Source organism: Harmonia axyridis, chromosome 1, assembly GCF_914767665.1.
Source record: "Harmonia axyridis chromosome 1, icHarAxyr1.1, whole genome shotgun sequence".
Classification (NCBI taxonomy): domain Eukaryota; kingdom Metazoa; phylum Arthropoda; class Insecta; order Coleoptera; family Coccinellidae; genus Harmonia; species Harmonia axyridis.
Genome location: NC_059501.1, coordinates 75,818,530 through 75,838,302, shown reverse-complemented (window position 1 = coordinate 75,838,302; position 19,773 = coordinate 75,818,530). Strand labels below are relative to the sequence as shown.

Genomic DNA, 19,773 nt, shown 5'->3' with positions numbered 1-19,773 from the left:
TTGTTTAGAAGCGTGTGTTGTTTGGAGATTCGGTTTCCTCTGTGACGTTTCGAATCGTAAATCTTTCGCGAATTTAAAAACGCCTCAAAATTTACACACCGGTTCATTATTTCCACTTCAATTGAACCGACATTCGGGACTTCAAAGCGGCAAAAACATTAGGCTTCACGTTGTAGAATATTCCTTTTAAAATCGTTACGTCGTTGTGTAAAGTTTACATAGTAGAATAAGCGGAATTTTGCGAAAATCATTTTAAAATTAGATGTAGCTACCGTCGAATAATTCTCGTGCAATAAGGACGAAAATCACGTTTAATGTTACAGGCCCAGTAAGTCGAATTTTGTTTAATAATCCAACTTCTGATACCTTTTCACTCAACTCTATCTTGAATCTAATTATTACAATTTATTGGTACACTTTGACAAAATGTTTCTTTTTTTCATTCTGAAAAAGATCTTCCATTTATCGTCAATGGTGCTAATTAGACGTAAATTTTTTTTGATAGTTTTTGAAATTTTCCTACAGAGTGATAATACTTGCACTAGATTTATAAAATCCTCTTAGTTCAATGCGAAATAATTGAAGTTATTCGAAAATTGTTCGTGATTGGTATTATGGTTTCAGTTTTTCTTCTTCCAATTTGTTAATTGCTTATTCAATTTATCAAAAATTCATTGATTTTCCAAGTACAATTTCGATTTTTAAAATTAGAATATCCACCCATAGTTTTGAGCAAAATTAACTTCACAATTAATAGAGTCGTGATGATCACTGACAGTGGATAGGTTCCTTTCTAAAATTGACTTTCCGAAAACCATTGCGAACTATATAGATCGTGAGATGTACCTACTACTAACATTTGATTCTGGGAGAAGGGGCTCCTTGTATGCGGTTGCAATTTTTAACTTCCTTGGTACCTCAGAGGTAGAGCACTGGACTAATGATTCGGAGGTTGCGGGTTCGATTCCCGCTCAAGAAGGTACTTTTTTCGGAATTAAAAAATTGTTCGCATGCCATGATGTTATTCCCTTGTTATTAATTCACAGACTTTAAAATTCTTAATTTCGAATTTTTTCCAATGATATCACAAAATGATTTCATTTTCAAAACTTGATATTCCGTTCTCAAGTTTCAACAGAGCCACCCTAAATTCTTCGTGACTCGTGATTTTTCAAAATTGTCCATGATCAGGTGGTATAAAGAACAGAATCAGTGCCCAAGTAATGTCTCTATGGTTCATACAAAACCAATCTACAAGGTAATGTAAACAATCAATTCGAGGCTAGCATGGTTGAAGGAAAATGTCATATAATGATATTCATTGTTAACCTGTTAGTTCCATACTTGATTTGTTTATTATCTCTGATATTTTAATTTATCGATTAAATTTTATTACTTTTGTGGTTTTCTGATGTAAAAAAATAACATATTTGTTTTCGCCTGTCAACTTTATTAATTTTACACATGTTGGTATCATTTTAATACCCTTTGAGGATTTAACTGAATGTTATCCATGCTTTCAAACTTGTCATTTTACCAGGAATGAATGTGTAAGTGCTTGATTAAGTCATCAATTTTCTCCATATATGACTATTTCCAATAGTCTCAGAAATTGGGTTTGGTCTCGATTTATTCAATTCTATATCATTCTTTTCACTCAAAGATGTTGTCGCTGTTTTATCGTGTTTGATAATGATAAAACTCTAATAACATATATTTCTGATTCTTCATTATCTGTTATGTATTTATTTTGGATCTTCTCGGAAAAAAACGTTGGATCAAGAAGACCATGAGTTTGAAACCCTCGATAGTCTTGCATATATTGTAATTTTTACAAATATTCTAGTGACGATCTCCCACGATTCAGCATAAGCGTCGTGTATTTATTTCACAACTAATAATTGAGTTTAAATTTGATCACATTTTTTTAAAGTTATTAGAAGCTAAATTTCATGGCTATAACTCCAAAATCATTGAGAGAATTTAAATTATAAACGAATTTAAAACCGACGCATTCAAACCTTAAACGTAACCTAGGTCTTTTTCTTAGAATCTAGGTATGTATATTTATATTCCTTTCGAAATTTTTCGTGTTCAGTGACAGATGGCACCTCAGAATACTAACTATCATTATGTCGAATTGAAAGAAGCACAAAAACGAAAAACCTCACAATACCCATTCATCGCATGATTCGTAAGCCCAAAGTTCACAATGGCATGAAATCCGATTGGTTGGTTGGATTCCAAGTAATTCTATCAGGTTCATCTATTAAATTCCGATGCATCAATGTCAACGGCTATTTATTCACAGCAATGGGATAATACCGTTTTTTTTCGGGAAATGCATTATTCAAATCAGTCTTCATTCGGTTCGGTCCACAGCATTCTCCAATATTCCAAATAAGAGAAATCTTGAAGGTCTTTGGAAACCTAATCTCAGGTCTCTCATCTGTTCTGCATCTGACGTTTTGCAGCCACTAATTTCCGCAGATTCAAGAGATTATGAACTTCTGGCAACGTAAAAACAATGAATAAATGTTGATGTTCGAACAATTCATTTTTCATTAACTGATAAAAGTTTCTCGATTTGAACTGAGCGCTTTCTGGAGATTCATTCGAATTTTCAAACCATCAGTTTTCTCTTCGTCTCAAGGTGGCCGTAATTTTGGCATATTTAATTCAAAATTCAGCAACTTTGAATAAACCTAATAAAAAATCACTTCAGCTGAATAAATTCAGATTCGGAAAATTTCTGTGTTTTGTTTCAACGAAGTTCTGTGGTGAGCGGGTAGTGCTGCAACCAAATTTCTCTATATTTCCTTCGTATTGTTACGCTTGTTCTGTTTCGTTAGTCAGTGACTTATGATTCATTTCTTTATGAGTACCTAATAAATATTGTGATTTGATTGACAAAATAGGTTTAATTTTAAAATATAACATATCCTAAGGATTAAGCATTGACGAATTAGATGCTCCACGCATTACTTTCTATTGTGCTACTATATGCTATTGTGCAATAATTGGAGATTTGAAATATCAACAGTTCCTTTCTACAAAATTCAAACAATCAAACAAAAAACCTATAATTTTATGTAAAAATATCTTTTGATGTTTATCGACTAGCAGTATATCTGACCTGTTGTGAGGGACTGTTTTATCAGTCAAAACTGTACGATCCGAGTACAGTTTATAGCGTTCGTTTTCCAGTATGGTTTCCGGAATTAGTTTTAATTTGGTTGTCATTTCTTGGTGTAGTATCTTTCCTACTGCATTGTGCATTTGACATACTCCCGTGATATGTTGGATTGTCTCATTCGTTGGACACCCATAACGGCATCGATCGTCAGTAATAGTTCGATCCTTTATGCTTGCAGTAATTTCTCGTTGAGATCACTCGATCTTGGATAGCTAAAAGAAATCCTTCCGTTTCTGTATACATCGCAACTGATGTGAGTCAATAGTTCAATGTCGATATGATCCTGGTTCACCTCATTGAAATGTCGTCCATGTAGGGGCTTTTCTCCTCATTTTTTTCAGTTTTTCTTGGATTGTCTGATGGTTGTATGACAATTGCTCCTTGTGCAGTTGTAAAGGTGTTGATTCGTCTGCTTCACACAGTACTTTGTAGACCTCTGACAGGCCTGATTTATCTTTGAAGTATATTCGTAGGCATTCAATTTGCCCATGGGCACGTTCCATGATGTCTAGCAGACCTCTACCTCCTTTATTCCTCGGCAGTGTCGTCCTCTCAATGCTACTTTTCGGATGGTTCTTGTGTGCTTTTGTCATCAAGGTTATCATTTTGCGTTGCTGGTTTTCTATATCTCTTTTGCTCCATGGAATTATACCGAGAGTATGTTAGAATTGAACATGCATATGTATTGACAGCTCTCGTCATGTTCTTGCTATTGAGGTTTGTTTTTAAAATTTTGTTGATTCTCCTAATGAACTCAGTTGTTCTTCCTTCATTCTTTGATGGTTATTCGTCTGTTTTGTTCCATTCCTAGGTATTTATAATTATTATTATGATTAACGGGAAGCAGAGTTGGGTGTGGTCGCTATCTGAATGGGTGGTGGCTCGATTGTACAGGGTGGGCAAATTTCGATGTTTTAGACTTTTCATTATGAGGTTGTGAACATTTGTATGATTGTTTCAATTACCAAAATGATCTTCCGGCTCGAAGTACCATGAACGAATGCATGCTTGTTTTTGGATTAAAGTAAATAATTTTTACTTGTTTAATATGTTAACACAAACACTAAATATAACTGTAATGCTATAATATTAATAACTTGTGAATAGCAAGTGAATGAATACTTGTTGAATACTTGAATGTGAAATGACTGATGAATAAATTATTAACTGATGAATACTTGAATTATTGAATGCACTCGCTAGAGGTGGGACTATGGCTTCGAGAAAGCATCGAGTAGAATCACAGGAGTTCTTCTTCTTCCTCTGTAAGCCTTAACAGTTTGAGTGGGCATTTGTACAAGAGCGCAAAACCGTTCCCTCGAATCCCATTTCCAATGACGTGTGAACGATTATGGCTAGACTTTTCTTTCGTGTTAAATATGATTAGTTGGCCAACAAATAATTGCAATGGCGTGCAAGCAATGAGTATCGGTATTTATAGTTCCGTGTGATGTGAGGATGCCGACTACCAGCGCAACCCTCAATTCACTACAAAAATATCCACTCCTCAACTCCTCTTTCACAGAAAATTCCTAGGATATTAATCGGAACATCATTCAACCTTTTGTTTAATACCAAATTTTGATATCATTATTTGGATTTCATTAAATAATTTCTTTTTTTCTCCACCTCGAACAGATACTCCTCATGCTAGAGAAGAAACCTGAAGTGTATAAAATTATTTTCAAACACGATTCCACCGAAAGTTAAGGAAGTTCAAAAATTACAAACATACAAGTCAAAGACTGACCCTGTTTATTACTTGATCACTATAATACAATGAACACGAAATGAATTAAATCTCGAAATGAATAAAAATTCATATATAAGGTGTTTCATAAAAAAACTGAAAATCTTTGAAACGGGTGACATTTTTGCAAAACCGAAAATTAGAAGCTTTTCAACAAATCTGCGCCTAAAAAACTGTGTTGAAAGACTTACGATCTCCCATTGAAGTACACTTACTCTCCTCTATATCTCTTAAGCGGTAATCGATTTCTATTATCTGTTATATAGTTATATAGTTATATAGATAGTTTCTAGACTTGTCTAGAAATTATCAGTTTCTGAAATCTTATATCCTGATGATCCTAGTCAAAATAATGAGATGAAGTTATTGGATCATTGTATTTTTATCGATCTCTGACAATTTTGCGATATTAAAATTTAAACTAACTACTGCTCTACAAATGTTAAGGAAGTTCAAAAATTTTGTCACCATTTGAAAAGTTGCCGATTCTTGTCTGCCAAATGTTCATTTATGAGAAATAAAATGTTTACATTTCTATATTTGAATGGTTTGATAACTTTTTCAGTTTCAGACATGTTCCTGTCGTTTGCGTTTCTAAGAATTTTGGATCAGTTGTTGTTTTAAGATCTTACAATCAACTTTGATTCAAATTTGAAAATTTGTTTCCCTTTGGTATAATCGAAGTGGGACGTTATCAGAGAGATATTGCGAATTTCTATCAAGTTAGTGAAAGCGTAGTTTCCCGACTCGAGAAACCGGAAACCTGGTTGAAAGCCCAAGGAGAGGACGACGAAGATCTACCACTCATGCATAAGATCGGTTTCTGAAAGTGTCTACACGTCGAGAGCCTTTAAATACTTGAGTACCTGTTTCGATTAAAACAGTTTGAGAAGTATTCCATTAACTCAAAATCATATTTGAGTATGCGACTGCGATTGGAATGAGTCAATGGGCACGTGAATTGGAACAACCAATGGAGGTCTGTATTGTTCACTGATGGGTCGAGATATGGACGATTTTCGGATAGTCGGCCTGCTCGGGTATGGACCTGTAGGAAATCTATAGATTCCTTCGAAAATATTGCAAGTCCGACAACTGAAGAATTCGGTGTACAAACTTAGGATTACCAAAGCCACACCCCTAAGGGATCCGTAGAAAGGCTTTGCTAACGGTCGAATGGAAAACAGCCTGAATGCCCATAAAACTCGGCATTTCAGGGCGAATAATTCAATTGAGTTCAGACCAGACTACCAGAAACTACATCTACAGCATATGTACAACACTTGCACCGATAACAAGAAGATAAAAGATTTTCACATCTGTTACCGAGTCCAGCGAAAAACTACTTGCGACCGAGCCGCAACGACCCAAGTGTCAAGGGTTGTAAATAAATTGAAGTGTTTTTATTCCTTTCTTTTATTTCCCTTATTCATCCTTGGCCGTGAACTACAGTAGTCACAGTATAAGGACCACAACCCACAGACTCATTCTCTGGTGTCCCAAAATCGCAGATCGGTTCAGGAAGTTCTTCCATTCAGAGACTCTTTGGGGAGGCATTTGTTTCAACGGACGTACAGAATTGTTGGTGCTTGATGCTACCATGAATGCGCAGATTTAGATGAAGCAAGTCATTGACAATATCATTCCTTGTTTCATGTTACTATTGTGCCTAATTTCTTATTTTTGGACGATAATGTGCCACTCCATCGTGCGATAATACGCTCTATTAGTGATAACGTCACACACCGCCATTTTAGTTCTCCTGTCAGTGTTCGGAATCCAAACAAACAAATTGTCATTCAAATTAGTACGTTGTCGTTGAAGAAATTGGCTAATTTGATAAATAAGATTATTTAAGCAACAATTATACTATTAATTGATAGACAGAAGAAAGGAGATTAATGGCAGTAAGTTCGAACTTGAAGTTCAACTAATAAACACGGCTTTTTACAAAATCTGGGAATGATACAGGATTCAAACTTACTGGTATTAACCTTGTTCCTTCTGTCTAGCAATTAATACTGAAATCGGTCCTCAAATACTCTTATTTATGAAAATAATCCAATTCCTTCAACGATACTGTACTAATTTGAATGACAATTTATTTGTTTGGATTCCGAACACTGAAAGGAGAACCAAAAATGGCGGTGTGTGACGTTACACTAATAGAGCGTATTGTCGATGAAGTTCTGGAAATCCATGGCATTCCGCAGTAGGTCGTCTCGGTCGCCAGACCTCAATCCCATTGCACGCTTGGCATCAGCTCAAAGTGTTTTAGGTTCTCACCAACTACCTCCTCATACGCTTCATGAACTCAGACAGCTTCTACCGCAATTCTGGAGAGAAATTGATAAAAGCTACTTCAACAATCTGATCGATGCAAAAGGTAAGACCCTTTGCAATTATTGGCAAAACAACGTTCTACGCAAAATTGGATGGCACTGGGGTGCCATTCTAACACCACAATCTCCTGAGAGAGTTAAAAAGTTAAAAACATCAATATTATAGATGATAATATAATATGCTCTCAAACTCTCTCCGCACATGTTAGAATTACTAAAAGTAGTAATTTCGTGACAGGCCTCTTGCCTTTTCCTTTTGTCAGAGTTCAATAATTGTCTCTGCCGCCTCTCGGTAGACGAAAAATTTCAAGCGCCCCCACAAAAAAAAATAATTAGCGCAGAAAAATCAGGTGACCTGGTTGGCTATTCGGTTCTTTTCTGTACCTACACTTTAAAAATACCATAAAATGAAATCTAAGTGCTATTATTTAAAGAAAAGTCTCTACGGTAACTTTTTCTGGGAAGAGTAATAGGTTGGGTCAGTATATCCCTGAAATCTTCCGATTTCATGAGAATACGATCAGTAACTTTTTCGTCGCTGAGTTGGCACAAAAGTCATCTTTAATACTCAAGCGGAGTACCTATCATCTGTCGTTCGATTTCTTGTACTGTACATTCTGCGCCAGTTCATCTTAAATGTTTTTTGCAATTTTCACAATTTATCAACAAATCAGACTAAGAAAATTTGTATCAGAAATATAATTTCAAGCGCTGAAAAGCTGAAAATTCAACATACCTAATTCGTAAGAAAAGACCAGATTTGTGGAAAAAATTATCGGATATTGCGACGTGATCCATAATTTTCGTAATAGAGATCAACGAATCGAACAAACAAAGATTTGTTCTGAATTGAGACTCGACTGACTCCATACAAAGTTGAAATTATCAATCCAATGCTCCTAGTATTTCGTCAGATCTATTTCCGGGGTAGCAGAGCCCCCCGAATGAAAATTGAGGCCGCCTAGATTCCTATAGATCCTATCATAGCAATCTACTCCATTAAGAAAAATTCGTATGTTCTAATTTGAAAGTGCCGAATGAAAAATGATTTCTTCAAATTAATATTTTACCAAAACGTTCGGATACTTTGCCTCTCGGAACTTTGAAATTTTTTAATTAATTAAAAATTTTGAGAAATTGTGGCAAATGTATTTTTGCGAAAGAAGAATACTTTCAAAAAAATACAATAAATAAGCATTGATAATATTCACTTTACGTTTCATCAATCAATTCCTGGTAATTAGTTGAACGTATATAAATAACAAGGATATTTTTTTTATAGACAAAAAACTAGCACATCTTAGGTCTTAGGTACTTGTAATATTTTCGATTTTTAAAAGCAGTCATTTTATTTAGATATTCTGAGAAGAAATATTGAATCATAATTTAGATTAGATAGGTATTAATGTTATTAAATATCTGATGAAAAATTCTTCTAATTATAATGAAACATGATGGTGAAAACATTGAAAGTGAAACAAAAATATCGTCGCTATTTATGCTCAATGCTGTTTATAATAACATAGGTTGGTTTAAATTATAGATTTCTACTTTTCTGATATTTATACAATTGGACCATTTTTTCCTGATGACATACCAATAGTATTTGGTGATAAATATTTTTCTAGTGACGAAGTCTCCTCAGTAGATCTAAAAGTAAATTTTTCACGTTCTCCAAAGATTTATACAGTTTTCAAAACTACAAAAAAAGTTTTTTTAAATTGTTGAAAAGTCTTCACTCAAGACTCCACCGTAAAACTTACCTTCTAATAAGAATATCAACATGAAGTAGGTCTTCCAAATCATTTTCCAATCCAATTAAATCACCAAGTTCACAAAAAAAAAATTCTCAAACACCCATCTCGAAAATTGCCGGAAAACACTTCAACGGATCTAACGCGAAAAGTTTTTCATTTTCTAACCCCAATCCGTTGCATATCCTGAAAAAAATCGCCGAATTTTCCCCCAAATGCAGTAAGAAAATGCGATCACGCAAGATTTTCCGATCGCGCGCCACCGATCTTTCTGGTCAGTGGAAAACTTCGCGGAAAACTGCGAAGCGGGAGTTATTATCGCTTTATTTCCACTGTAGAGGCGCTCGCCTGCGCACCTAACATTTCCTTGCTCTTCTGGGGATGAGTTGGGTTAGGTTATGGTTGGACTGCACTCCTGTACCAACGTACTGTTCGGAAAATCTTACCTAAGGGATAGCTCGGAAAATGGAAAATTTTGAAAATTTATCTTGTTATGAATGAAACATTGAATAAGTAGGAAGGTGGCCTGAGGTTGTATAAGTTAGAAAAAAATGCTTCCAAAAATATGAAAATAAAATATTTTTATTTTTTTCTCCTTATTGCTGAAGGATTGAAGATGTTGGCATTTCGTGATTCTGTTCTACCAATAAAACAACGTGGAAAACTAAGAAAAAATTATATTTGTCCTTCTTTCCTGAAATTGCTAAAGAATTGAAGAAAAGGCATTTGATGACCATAAAGGCTTCGGATAAACGTGAAGTCGCATGACTGTATTTTAATGCATATTTGAGACATTTTTTGAAGTGCATATTTTTGTTATTTTCTGCTTCATCCGCATATTCCTAAGAAAACATTTCTTTTCAAACATGAACAAATCCCAAACAGCTTTTATGAACTATTACCTACCCAACCCACATGGAATGGAGTATTCAGAGAAAATATTTTTTCTCTGATTGGCAGCAAATATTAATTTTGCACACACATATCAATCAGCAAAGTAACAACTTTCCTGCCTAGGCATAAAAATGATTATTCTCGATGGGAATAAAACATTCGACTCTATCTGACGATCAATATTTTTTGGCAACTCTCTTATTTCTAGAGGAGTACCTAAGTACTGCTTTATCTGTCCATGATATGAATATATCCGATATTTTTCCAAAAAAACTGTCAGATATTTCATAAGTTGCCAAACTATAATTATTATAGACATATGCATTTCCATAGCAACCAACCATTCCAATAATTGCGATTTCTATCATATTTCGTTTTAATTTATCAGTACAGGAAAATAAAAGTCTTAATTTGCAAATACAATAAATTACATATATTATAATAAACAATCGTAGAAAAAATTATATGTTCAACTCGGCTGCAAAGTATATAGCCTTGGCTGAATTCCTAGCCTCCCTACGCTCGGCTATGAATTATCAGCCGCGACAGTCAATCTACTACTTTGTTGCCTAGTAAAACAAATAACTATAGCCCAATTGCTGACCTTGACAAATTCTGGTGAGAAATATAATTAACCTAAGCAAAATTTCGTTTTAAACTATAAATTTGTTCGTTAGTTGTCCGATTTTGAAAAGCGAACATCATTCAATTTGATTTTAGTTGTATTCCAAGGGTATTATGAAATTGGGAACCAAGGGACTTTCTTTAAAACAACATACAAATTGTTGAAAATGTTTTTGATAGGTTGAGTAAATTAAATAATAGTTTTGTAAAAAATGCCTTCATTTAAGGATATAAATTCTTTTAGAATATTTGCGAGATCTTACAAAATGAGTAAATTTGAATTTTACTGATTTATATAGAGTAGATTTATCATTCTCTCCTATTTTATTATGTGACGTGAAACGAGGTTTCTTAGAATTCAAAAATATTTTAGGGGATAAATATGCGTTAATTTATATTTAACAATTTATTACATCATGCCACAGTGAAGTTGCAATGATTTTGCTCGCTTCTAATTTATGTTTCACTACTGAAACTTGCAAAGACGCGGTAATTTGTCAATTCATCGTACGTGATTGGTAGCCGATGAAAACGGCTACAGAAACGCGTAGTTAGAAAGAGGGACAGAGAGAATTTTCTGGAGGATTTTAATAATTATTAAGACTTTAGTGAAGATACGAACATTGTTTCAGATTTCAGCTGAATTTGAGGCTTTAAATTCAATTTATCGGCGAGAATTGTTTTGGGATTCTCAGACCTCCCTTGGGATTGGAAAAATACAGAAATGTAACTACCTCGGGATTGTAACATTAAGAAGAACAATAATGCTTGGATTTGAAATATCAGATGCAAGAATATTCCCTTGGTCTTGAAATAAGACTCCCTCATTGAAATCAATAAGAATATACCTGGGTATGCGATAGTTTTTGAAGTTTCTGGCGTTATAGCATCAACTTCGGTGAATGGGAATTAAGGTACTGGGTTCATTTTTACAAAAACGCCCCCTCGTATTTTTCACTTTTTCAATATTTTTCATTGAAAATTAGCATTCTAGAATAATTCTTGATGCCTGAAATTATCTGCTGAAGAGATTTAATTCATTGTGAAAACACAAGGAATCGGTGAAACCTGATTTATTTGAGTTAAGTTGAGTTTTTTTAATTTTAATTTTGTAGAGTGAAAAAGGTCGACATCATTTATTGTAAATTTGGAATTTATTAAATTTGTAAAAACCTGCTTCTCATCTCGACAATGCTTTTTCTAAGTGGGCAATTGTAACGTTGCAAAGTTCAATAGTAAAAATTTGTAAATTTATTGTAAATAGACCAAAAACTTAAAAAATGGAATATAAGTTGAAATTTATTAAATATTATTTTGAGTACATGTAACGCCATCTGTTTATATTGATGTAAAACACCCATGTTGGGTAAACTCTACTGAGGACAGTTTTTCTTTCTCTTACTTTTGATCTGTCATTGTACACAGAATGTTTTTTTTTCTATGATTTGTATCAATGACCATTTTTTGAACCTCTCTTGAAATTCTCTCTTCTCTGTTGTAACTCGTAATTTAAGTGTGTTCATTTAAATATAGACTTTATAAAACGCTGAGCTTGTTGAACTGATTTCATTGATTCTACCTAGTTTGTTCATTCTAAATAAACTCTTTACAATTATTATCTTATTATTCAATTATGATTTTTTTTAACGGAATTCCGAAGCTACCAAAACTGCATACCCAAACGATATTCTATCGAAATCGTATATGAATGGTGAATTATTTTCAATTTGTGTTATTACTGCTCTAACTAGTCGTTCTCATCCAATTTCAAAGGTGCGCTCTCTCTGAAGGGATTGCTATATGTTTCATCTCGGGGATACTAATGGAAGTTCGGCACTCAGTGATCCCTGCCAAATACACCATCCACCTCCGTAGTAGATCATAGTCATTTTGTTGTAGCACGGTTTTATTTATATCCCAATCGATGCAGATTTACCAAAAGATGCGCAGTCCAAGACGCTAAGTCTCGGGTAAACGAAGTCAATACACATTCCCCTGCCAGTGCGGACGACGCCCCAGAGAATGGCGTACGAAAATACACTCGAGGAGAAAGAGCGCAAGCAAGTTTTGAGGACGGAAAAGCAACCCCTTCTGCACTTGTATTAATAATTATTCGAAAGTCGATGTCATTTTAAGTATGGCGAGACTTTCTCGAGTCAAATGTTGTAGGTGCACCTTTCTCAAAGGATTACCGTGTTTCGTCCCGAGATCGCTGGTGTACTCTTCAGTTAGGCAATCCAGCAATCTCTGCCTAAGACACCCTCTCACACTATCGTGAAGAGGTGACTCTGCTGCAACGCGGCGGCTCCCTTAAAACCACCGGGGTCGCATTAAAGTGTGGCACGCCCATAACACAACCTCTCGGGCAAACAGTCACTTCAAAATAAATAATTTCGAACTTGATTTCGCTTCTGAGTCTTCCGATAAAGGTAAAGGAAGCTTCTTGAAATCTCTGATTTGAGAATGCATTCAAGACAATTCTGAAGAAATTTATTAGTGCCAGCAAACTAACCTCGCTGTATTATGGATCTGGGGTGTATAAAGCAGAGATCACCGATTCGCCTTAATGTAGATGGTTCTGCACAATGAAAAACAGAACAAAGACGTTTCATGTGAGTTGCAGAGAATTATGTTGAGAATTCATTGACAACTTCGAAGATGATTGCTGAATAGATTCTTGCGGGAAAATATTCGGAAAAAGAAAACCAATCTTCAAGGAAAGAGTGAATATTCATATATACCAAATAATTAAATGAAATCATAAAAATCTTTGTCTACTGCTAGCAGTGGTTACAATGTTAATGTCAAATAAAAATGATAAAATAATCTGAATTGAGTTTACTATACTTTTTTACCCAAGGGGTGTGAACTTCGAAGTAAAACAGCTTATTTAATATAATATGGGTTGCTCAAAAATATTTTTTGGTGGATTTTTCAAAACTATTAGAGGTATTCGTAAACTTATGCCTAGCGTATTAGAAATACTGCTTATTTATTAGAATTTTCATATTTCTTTCTGGAGTGCATTATTCAATTATCCTTGTGGGTAGGGAGCTATTTTATGTATCTTCAGTTTTCAACTTCCAACACTTTTTAGCAGTAGTTCTCCAAACATAATTTTTTAAAAAGTTCGAAATTTTAGAGAAAACAAAAATCTTTATTTAATTTAATGAGATTTGTGGAGAAAAAAATTAAGTTTCAAACCCAATATTTATTATGTTTGAAATATTCATTGAGAGAAAGTGATGATCCAGAAATTGGTTTAAAATTATTCTCTTTCAATTTATAAGAAAAAAACAATTCCCATGATATAATCTTTAATTTTTGGAATGGATTTGTACTAGATCACAATAGAATAATATCAACAGACTGATAGTAACAGCCACATATAAATTATAAATATCTTTTATTTCATCCAATCACAGTACCCAATGAGATTCCCCAAAATGTGTCTTTATTGTGTCACCACTTAATCTTTATCATAAGACTAATTGGTCATCTACATAATTTTTTATTCCCAAAAATATAGACCCATATGTCATTTTATGTTTAGTAATACGGCAAGATGGCAAGCGTTTAAAGCAAGAAAATCTTTGGCAATTTTTTTGTGTAAATATTTTCCCATCTAATTATATTCCTATAATGAGCGTTAAAAAGTTTTTTCCATAATACAATTGAGCTATGAGTTTCAAAAACCCTGTTATGTTCCCCATCATCACTTAAAAGCATTATTCCTAAACAATTTGTACCTAACTCTTGAGTTTTTTATACTTAGAGCTAGCCATCACAATTGTAAAAACTAATCGTACAATTTTTTCATATGTCATGAATGTTAAAGCTGCCATAAGAACGGTTTGAAGTAGTTTAGATTCCATCCCTCTGTACAGTGATTTTGGACCATCCTTTTTAATCATAGATAAAATAAGAGCTAGAGTTCCAGGGCTAAATTCTCTCTGTGCCCTTTGTTTAGTTTGAACTACTTGAAGAGGATAAGTTACAAGAGTAGCTGAAAAATCAACAGAATACTTAACCTGAACATCTAAAGCATTCAAAATGCCATCTATGAAAATTAGAACTTACCAATTGTTTTAGATATTGCTCCCATTATAAAAAAAGCCCAAGCAGAGTCTGTTTTCATTCTCCTTTTCAGAGACTCATAAACTGTAAAATGTATTACAGGATTCACAAGTAATATCAAAGACGGTATGAAACTAGACCACAATGCTCCAATTCCTTCATTTTTCGCTATATGGAACATACCATCTAAAAGTCCATTATAATATTGCTGTTTCTGTAACTTCAACCTATTATTCACTACCCACAAAGGTGTGGTGGAACAAATATTTATAAAACCAGCTAAACAGCTCAAGAGCATATCCAATTGAGCTGTATTAGTTAATCCACCTAATTTTAAAGATTTCAAACTATGGAATGAATAGAAAAACACAAAACTTGATACTGCTATTGAGTTAAGACACGGTTGGCATCCTCTATAGAGAGATTCACTGGAAAAGACATATTTCAAGAATTCAAAAGTTGATTGATATCGAGCACTTACATTCCCTCATTTTTCAATATATGAATGATAGCTTCTTGAGTGGTCTTATCTTTTAGTGCAACATCTTCTACTGGAAATACATAATTATCTCAATATTAAGGGTTCATTTAGGTATACCTTCATTTATCTTCAAGCAATTATATTCATGATTACTTACACTGCATTCTAAATTTAATAGTTTCCAATGGGTAGAAGCACACCATGGAAAATATACCTCCCTAAATAATCAGTTTTATTAATGATATGTCGCACATTATTTCAATATTTACTTACCGCGGCTCCTGCAATTGCATGAACCAAATTATCATAAGTGAAAATACTAGATTTTGAGAGCGACATTTTAAAAAATTTCAATCAACTATAATAAATATTAAATTCCCACGTAAGGTCGTAAAAAAATACGGAGGTTCGATGAAATCTTTCTTACTTATCTTCTAATTCCAGAATAGATAATTGGTTGAAGGAATGCTGCGTTTGAAAGACATCGAATTTGTAGATTAGAGTACAATTATTTATCAAATTAGTTATTACGTTTTTAGATTCAAAGAAATCTTATATGATTAACATTTTCAATGATAGTTGATAAGGTTAGTTAAGGTTATAAAATCTTGGAGAATCCAGATTTTTCCACATTCAAAATAGTATTTCAAGTTTGTATATTTTGAATCACTCAACAAAACTATTTAAAAGTATTTCAAACAATTTTTTTTAAATATATGTTTTCATCTTGATTTGTGAATTTATTTGAATACTGGCTACTGCATTATATATTTGTTTATTTAGAAGTCACGTACAGGCTCACGCCTCTGTGACTATATGTTTATACCCTGTAGCTTACAGAATAAACCATTTTATTATTATTATATTATTATTATTTGAAGATATATTCTTTTATGCTTACGGCCTTGACCCTTTTATTCTTATTCTGTGAACGATGACCTTGGTCCCTATATGAAATATTCTGACAGATGATGTCCCGTACAAGTTTATTTCCAAGCTTTATGAACTTTAAAAATGTTTGTCAAATAATACATGATATGAGAATAAAACAAATCAAATTCATTGCTTTCTTAGTAGTGTTCGTAAATATAAGTTTATTTTACTTTTCCTTACGTCTCTTCAATTATTACCATAAAATTGCAATAGGAGAGATAACTTCTACAGTCTACATTGAAAATGAACCCGCACTTGAATTAAAACTGCTGAGCAGCAATAAAATTTCCGAAAAACTTATAAGCAAATTGGTAACAGTTGTTATTCGAGAATTTGAAACACATGCAAATGATGTCTCTTCAACTGTATATTCCATACTAAAAATATTTAAGGATATCCAGATATTTATTCTTTATGATAAGATACCCTACCCACCCTTGGAAATAAATACTCGTAATTTCAGCAGATCAAATTTAAAACAATGGAATTTAAGCCCTTCTCTTGGCAAACCAACACCTCAATCTCCAGTTTCAAGCATTGATACTAAATATGTCCTATTTATACCTGATGCTACTAGGGTGGTTTCAGTCCATCCTATACAAAACCTTTTGAAAAAAGCCGATGAATATAAAGGATCCATAGTTGTTTCCCCAGTATCTGGAAATCGGGAATTGGAATGTTTTCGACTCAATGTTAAAACTAAGGAATGGAGTTTGAAATATAACATTATCAAAAGTTCTTATTGTGATGTGATCAATGGAAAGCAAGTAATACTATTGGAAACTGAATTACTGAAGAATTTGTCTAACCCATTTCTTCTTCCATTTCCATCTTCACTATATATCCAAACATCAGCTTTAAATGTTAAGGTAAAATTTTAATCTTTCTTTATCTTAGCATGTTTCATAAGAGGAATTATGTTATTTCAATGCCTGCTGCTTGCCAGTGTTTCTGACAAAAAATTTTATTGTTCCACTAGTTTTCATAAAATCGTGATTTCTTTAATTTTTTTTATATTCCGTGTTCTAATTTGTTTTTCAATGAAAACAGTGCAAATGGTTCAGGCCTATTCAAGGATTTTGAGGTGTTTTTAATGATAAGTGACTGCAAATTTAGAATTTGCTAACTACATAACAGGTATCCTATAATCTATAACTGAGCAATCAAATCATTTATAGTATATACAACGTCACCTGTAGTATCCATATGAACTTTTTGTTGGCATTATAAATAGGATATTTTGTCTTGTTTAATCAAAACCTGTCAATTGCTCAAGTGTCTATTAGTTTATGCCAAGTACCTTTTATTGTATGAAAACAAACAATTTAATAATTTCAGGAATGTCCCTTAGAGTAGATTCTAGAAATGAATATGTGTTGTATTCGATTGAACTTTGTTGTAGTTTTTCATTGTGATGTGTAGTTAGCTGTAGAAGTCAGGTAAGATGATCTTTAGTGTTAATTTTATTATTCAATTTCATGATAACAGTATATCGATTTTATATTCACAGGCCTTAATACTGAATTCAGGAATGTTCCATGAGGGAAATTCAAAATTCAGAACACATCATGCCCAATGGAAGTTGAAACAAATCAATCAGGAACGTTTAAAGTCACTCTACAAACTATTCAGAATAAAACTTGTGGTGAAGGGGGGTAAAAACGAATACTACGGTTGTAATAGGGAAACACCTCGATGTTTTGAAAGTGTTATAGATTCCATTCCCGTTTACCTTTACGAAAATAGATGGACCCCTCCTTGTTGTCTAACACATTTGAGAAAAACCACAAAATATATTCTTGGATTATTAGATCAATTCGGTTTAAGGTATTGGTTGGAAAGTGGTAGTCTTTTAGGAGCTGTGAGAAGTGGTGATATACTACCATGGGATCATGATGTGGATATAGGTTATATAAATGAAGACAGTAATCGTTGCAAATGGCTTCAAATGGCACAAAACAAATCAGTTATAGACAATAAGGGCTTCTATTGGGAAAAGGTTAAGGAAGGTAACTACTTCAGAGTCCACTTCAGCAAGACCAATAGAATTTTTGTTAATTTGTTTCCTTTCTCCCATAAAAATGGTACAATGTCTAGGAACTTGTTCTTAGACTCTCGTAAAAATATGGAGTTCCCTGATAACTTCTTACACCCTATGTCTAGTGTTGAATTTATTGGCAGGAGTGTACCTTGTCCCAATAATGTCAGAGAGTTTTTGGAAAACAAATTTGGTAAAGGTTGTATTGAAAGACCAGAATATCCCAATCGTAAAATGAGAAAATTTCAAATGAACTGATGCTTCAATATTAAAATTTCTCCTAATATTGGGTGTTTTTCAAAATTTAGAAATTATAGTGAATTAACTGTAGATATTGAACTTTCCTAGAGAATGAACTGAAGTTGTGAAATGATCTGCCTTAGATTGCCAAACATCGAATGACTTTGAATTTATGATAATTTAAAAATTTTCACAATTACTTACCTAATTGAAACTATATAATTAACATAGATTATGAATCCAACTAAAAAAATTATATGCATTCAAATTCATCAAAATATATAACTGTTAACATTGTGCCAAATTTTAAGTATTGTTAGAATATTTAGTGTTTAATAAACTTGTTCATTAATGAAATTTTTTTTATGAATAATTAGTTTTTTATGAGCCATAATATGGTTTATTTCAACAAAATACTCATGAGGTATCATAAAAATATCTATCAGATTCATAGTTATTTTGACTTACATTGTTTTAGGTTTTTATAACATTATATAAATTATATATGAATTATTCTTTATCATTATGACAATACCATGAAATTCAACTGAATGATCCAAAATAAAATAACTTTAACAGTTTTATGATTTTATTATAGAGGAATTGCCAATAAAAAATATTCATAAACACTATTGGTAGCGTCCATGTTTATAAACTGATTAAAGAGGTTGATACAACTCCGAAAATTTTTATTAAATCTTTCATTTCATGTTTGAGGCACCAGCTGACGTATAATACACTATGCTATAGCCAGCTGTTTGTATTTTTTCGTCTAGATATTGGGTTACCTGCAATTTGACAAATTTTCAGTTGGGAGGAAATGACTGAATGTATTTTTTTGTCTTTGTGTTTGGGGGGCTGCCGCCGCTCTCCCCCCCAGCCGAGTCGTAGCTGACGTTCACAAGGCTTTTTATTACTATTATCTGATGCATCTCACCAAGTATCTCTTGAGAAGAAATAATCAACCAAATTTGCACCTGGCTCTCGGACTATAATGTACCTTCAGAGGTAGGCAGGACTAGACCTATCTTGGTGAAATCAGATATTATATTAAGAGCTAGAAAGAAATCCACCTCTCCAGTATATTGTGTGATGTCAATATTTTAATCATAACATTATTCTTAGATTTTCTGTCAAATATGCAATTTCTAATTAAAAAAAATTACTTCTTATAGTCTACAGTCAATTTTCTTGTATTTTTCCCTTTCTTTCTTCCTCATTTTGATTGTAACTGACATCCCCAAAGTTAAATATAAGACCTTCAGTATGGCAAGGGCTGTTTTTTGTTCATTGTTTCATCTTTTTATATCATTTATATGTTGCCTTATTCTTTCTTCCATTAGTTGTTTTGTTTGTCCTATGTAGCATTTTTGACAATTTTTGCAATCAGTTTTATACACTAGTTCAGAATGCTTCAATATAGGAGTTTTATCTTTCAGTTTTA

General features: G+C 33.1%; 3 protein-coding genes across 3 annotated transcripts in view; 1 reads left to right on the top strand and 2 right to left on the bottom strand.

Moving 5' to 3' along the window:
• Positions 1 to 9,323, bottom strand: part of LOC123678213 — a 452,860-nt gene extending 443,537 nt beyond the window's left edge. The window contains exon 1 of the mRNA XM_045615121.1: positions 9,052 to 9,323. Within this exon, the coding sequence (XP_045471077.1) occupies positions 9,052 to 9,094 (43 nt within the window). The 5' untranslated portion in view covers positions 9,095 to 9,323. The remainder of the gene's footprint in view (positions 1 to 9,051) is intronic.
• Positions 9,324 to 13,860: 4,537 nt separating this feature from the next.
• Positions 13,861 to 15,817, bottom strand: LOC123688936 (peroxisomal membrane protein PMP34). The gene is made up of 5 exons (XM_045627692.1): positions 15,392 to 15,817; positions 15,276 to 15,336; positions 15,119 to 15,188; positions 14,641 to 15,065; positions 13,861 to 14,566 (listed from the first exon to the last, which is right to left on the bottom strand). The coding sequence occupies exons 1-5, from the start codon at positions 15,455 to 15,457 to the stop codon at positions 14,310 to 14,312; spliced, it is 879 nt and encodes a 292-aa protein (XP_045483648.1). The 5' UTR covers positions 15,458 to 15,817; the 3' UTR covers positions 13,861 to 14,309.
• Positions 15,818 to 16,067: 250 nt separating this feature from the next.
• Positions 16,068 to 18,686, top strand: LOC123688806 (fukutin-related protein). Its single transcript, XM_045627478.1, has 2 exons — positions 16,068 to 16,920; positions 17,562 to 18,686. Exons 1-2 carry the CDS (start codon positions 16,087 to 16,089, stop codon positions 18,345 to 18,347), a joined length of 1,620 nt encoding a protein of 539 aa, XP_045483434.1. The 5' UTR covers positions 16,068 to 16,086; the 3' UTR covers positions 18,348 to 18,686.
• The last annotated feature ends 1,087 nt before the right edge of the window (positions 18,687 to 19,773 follow it).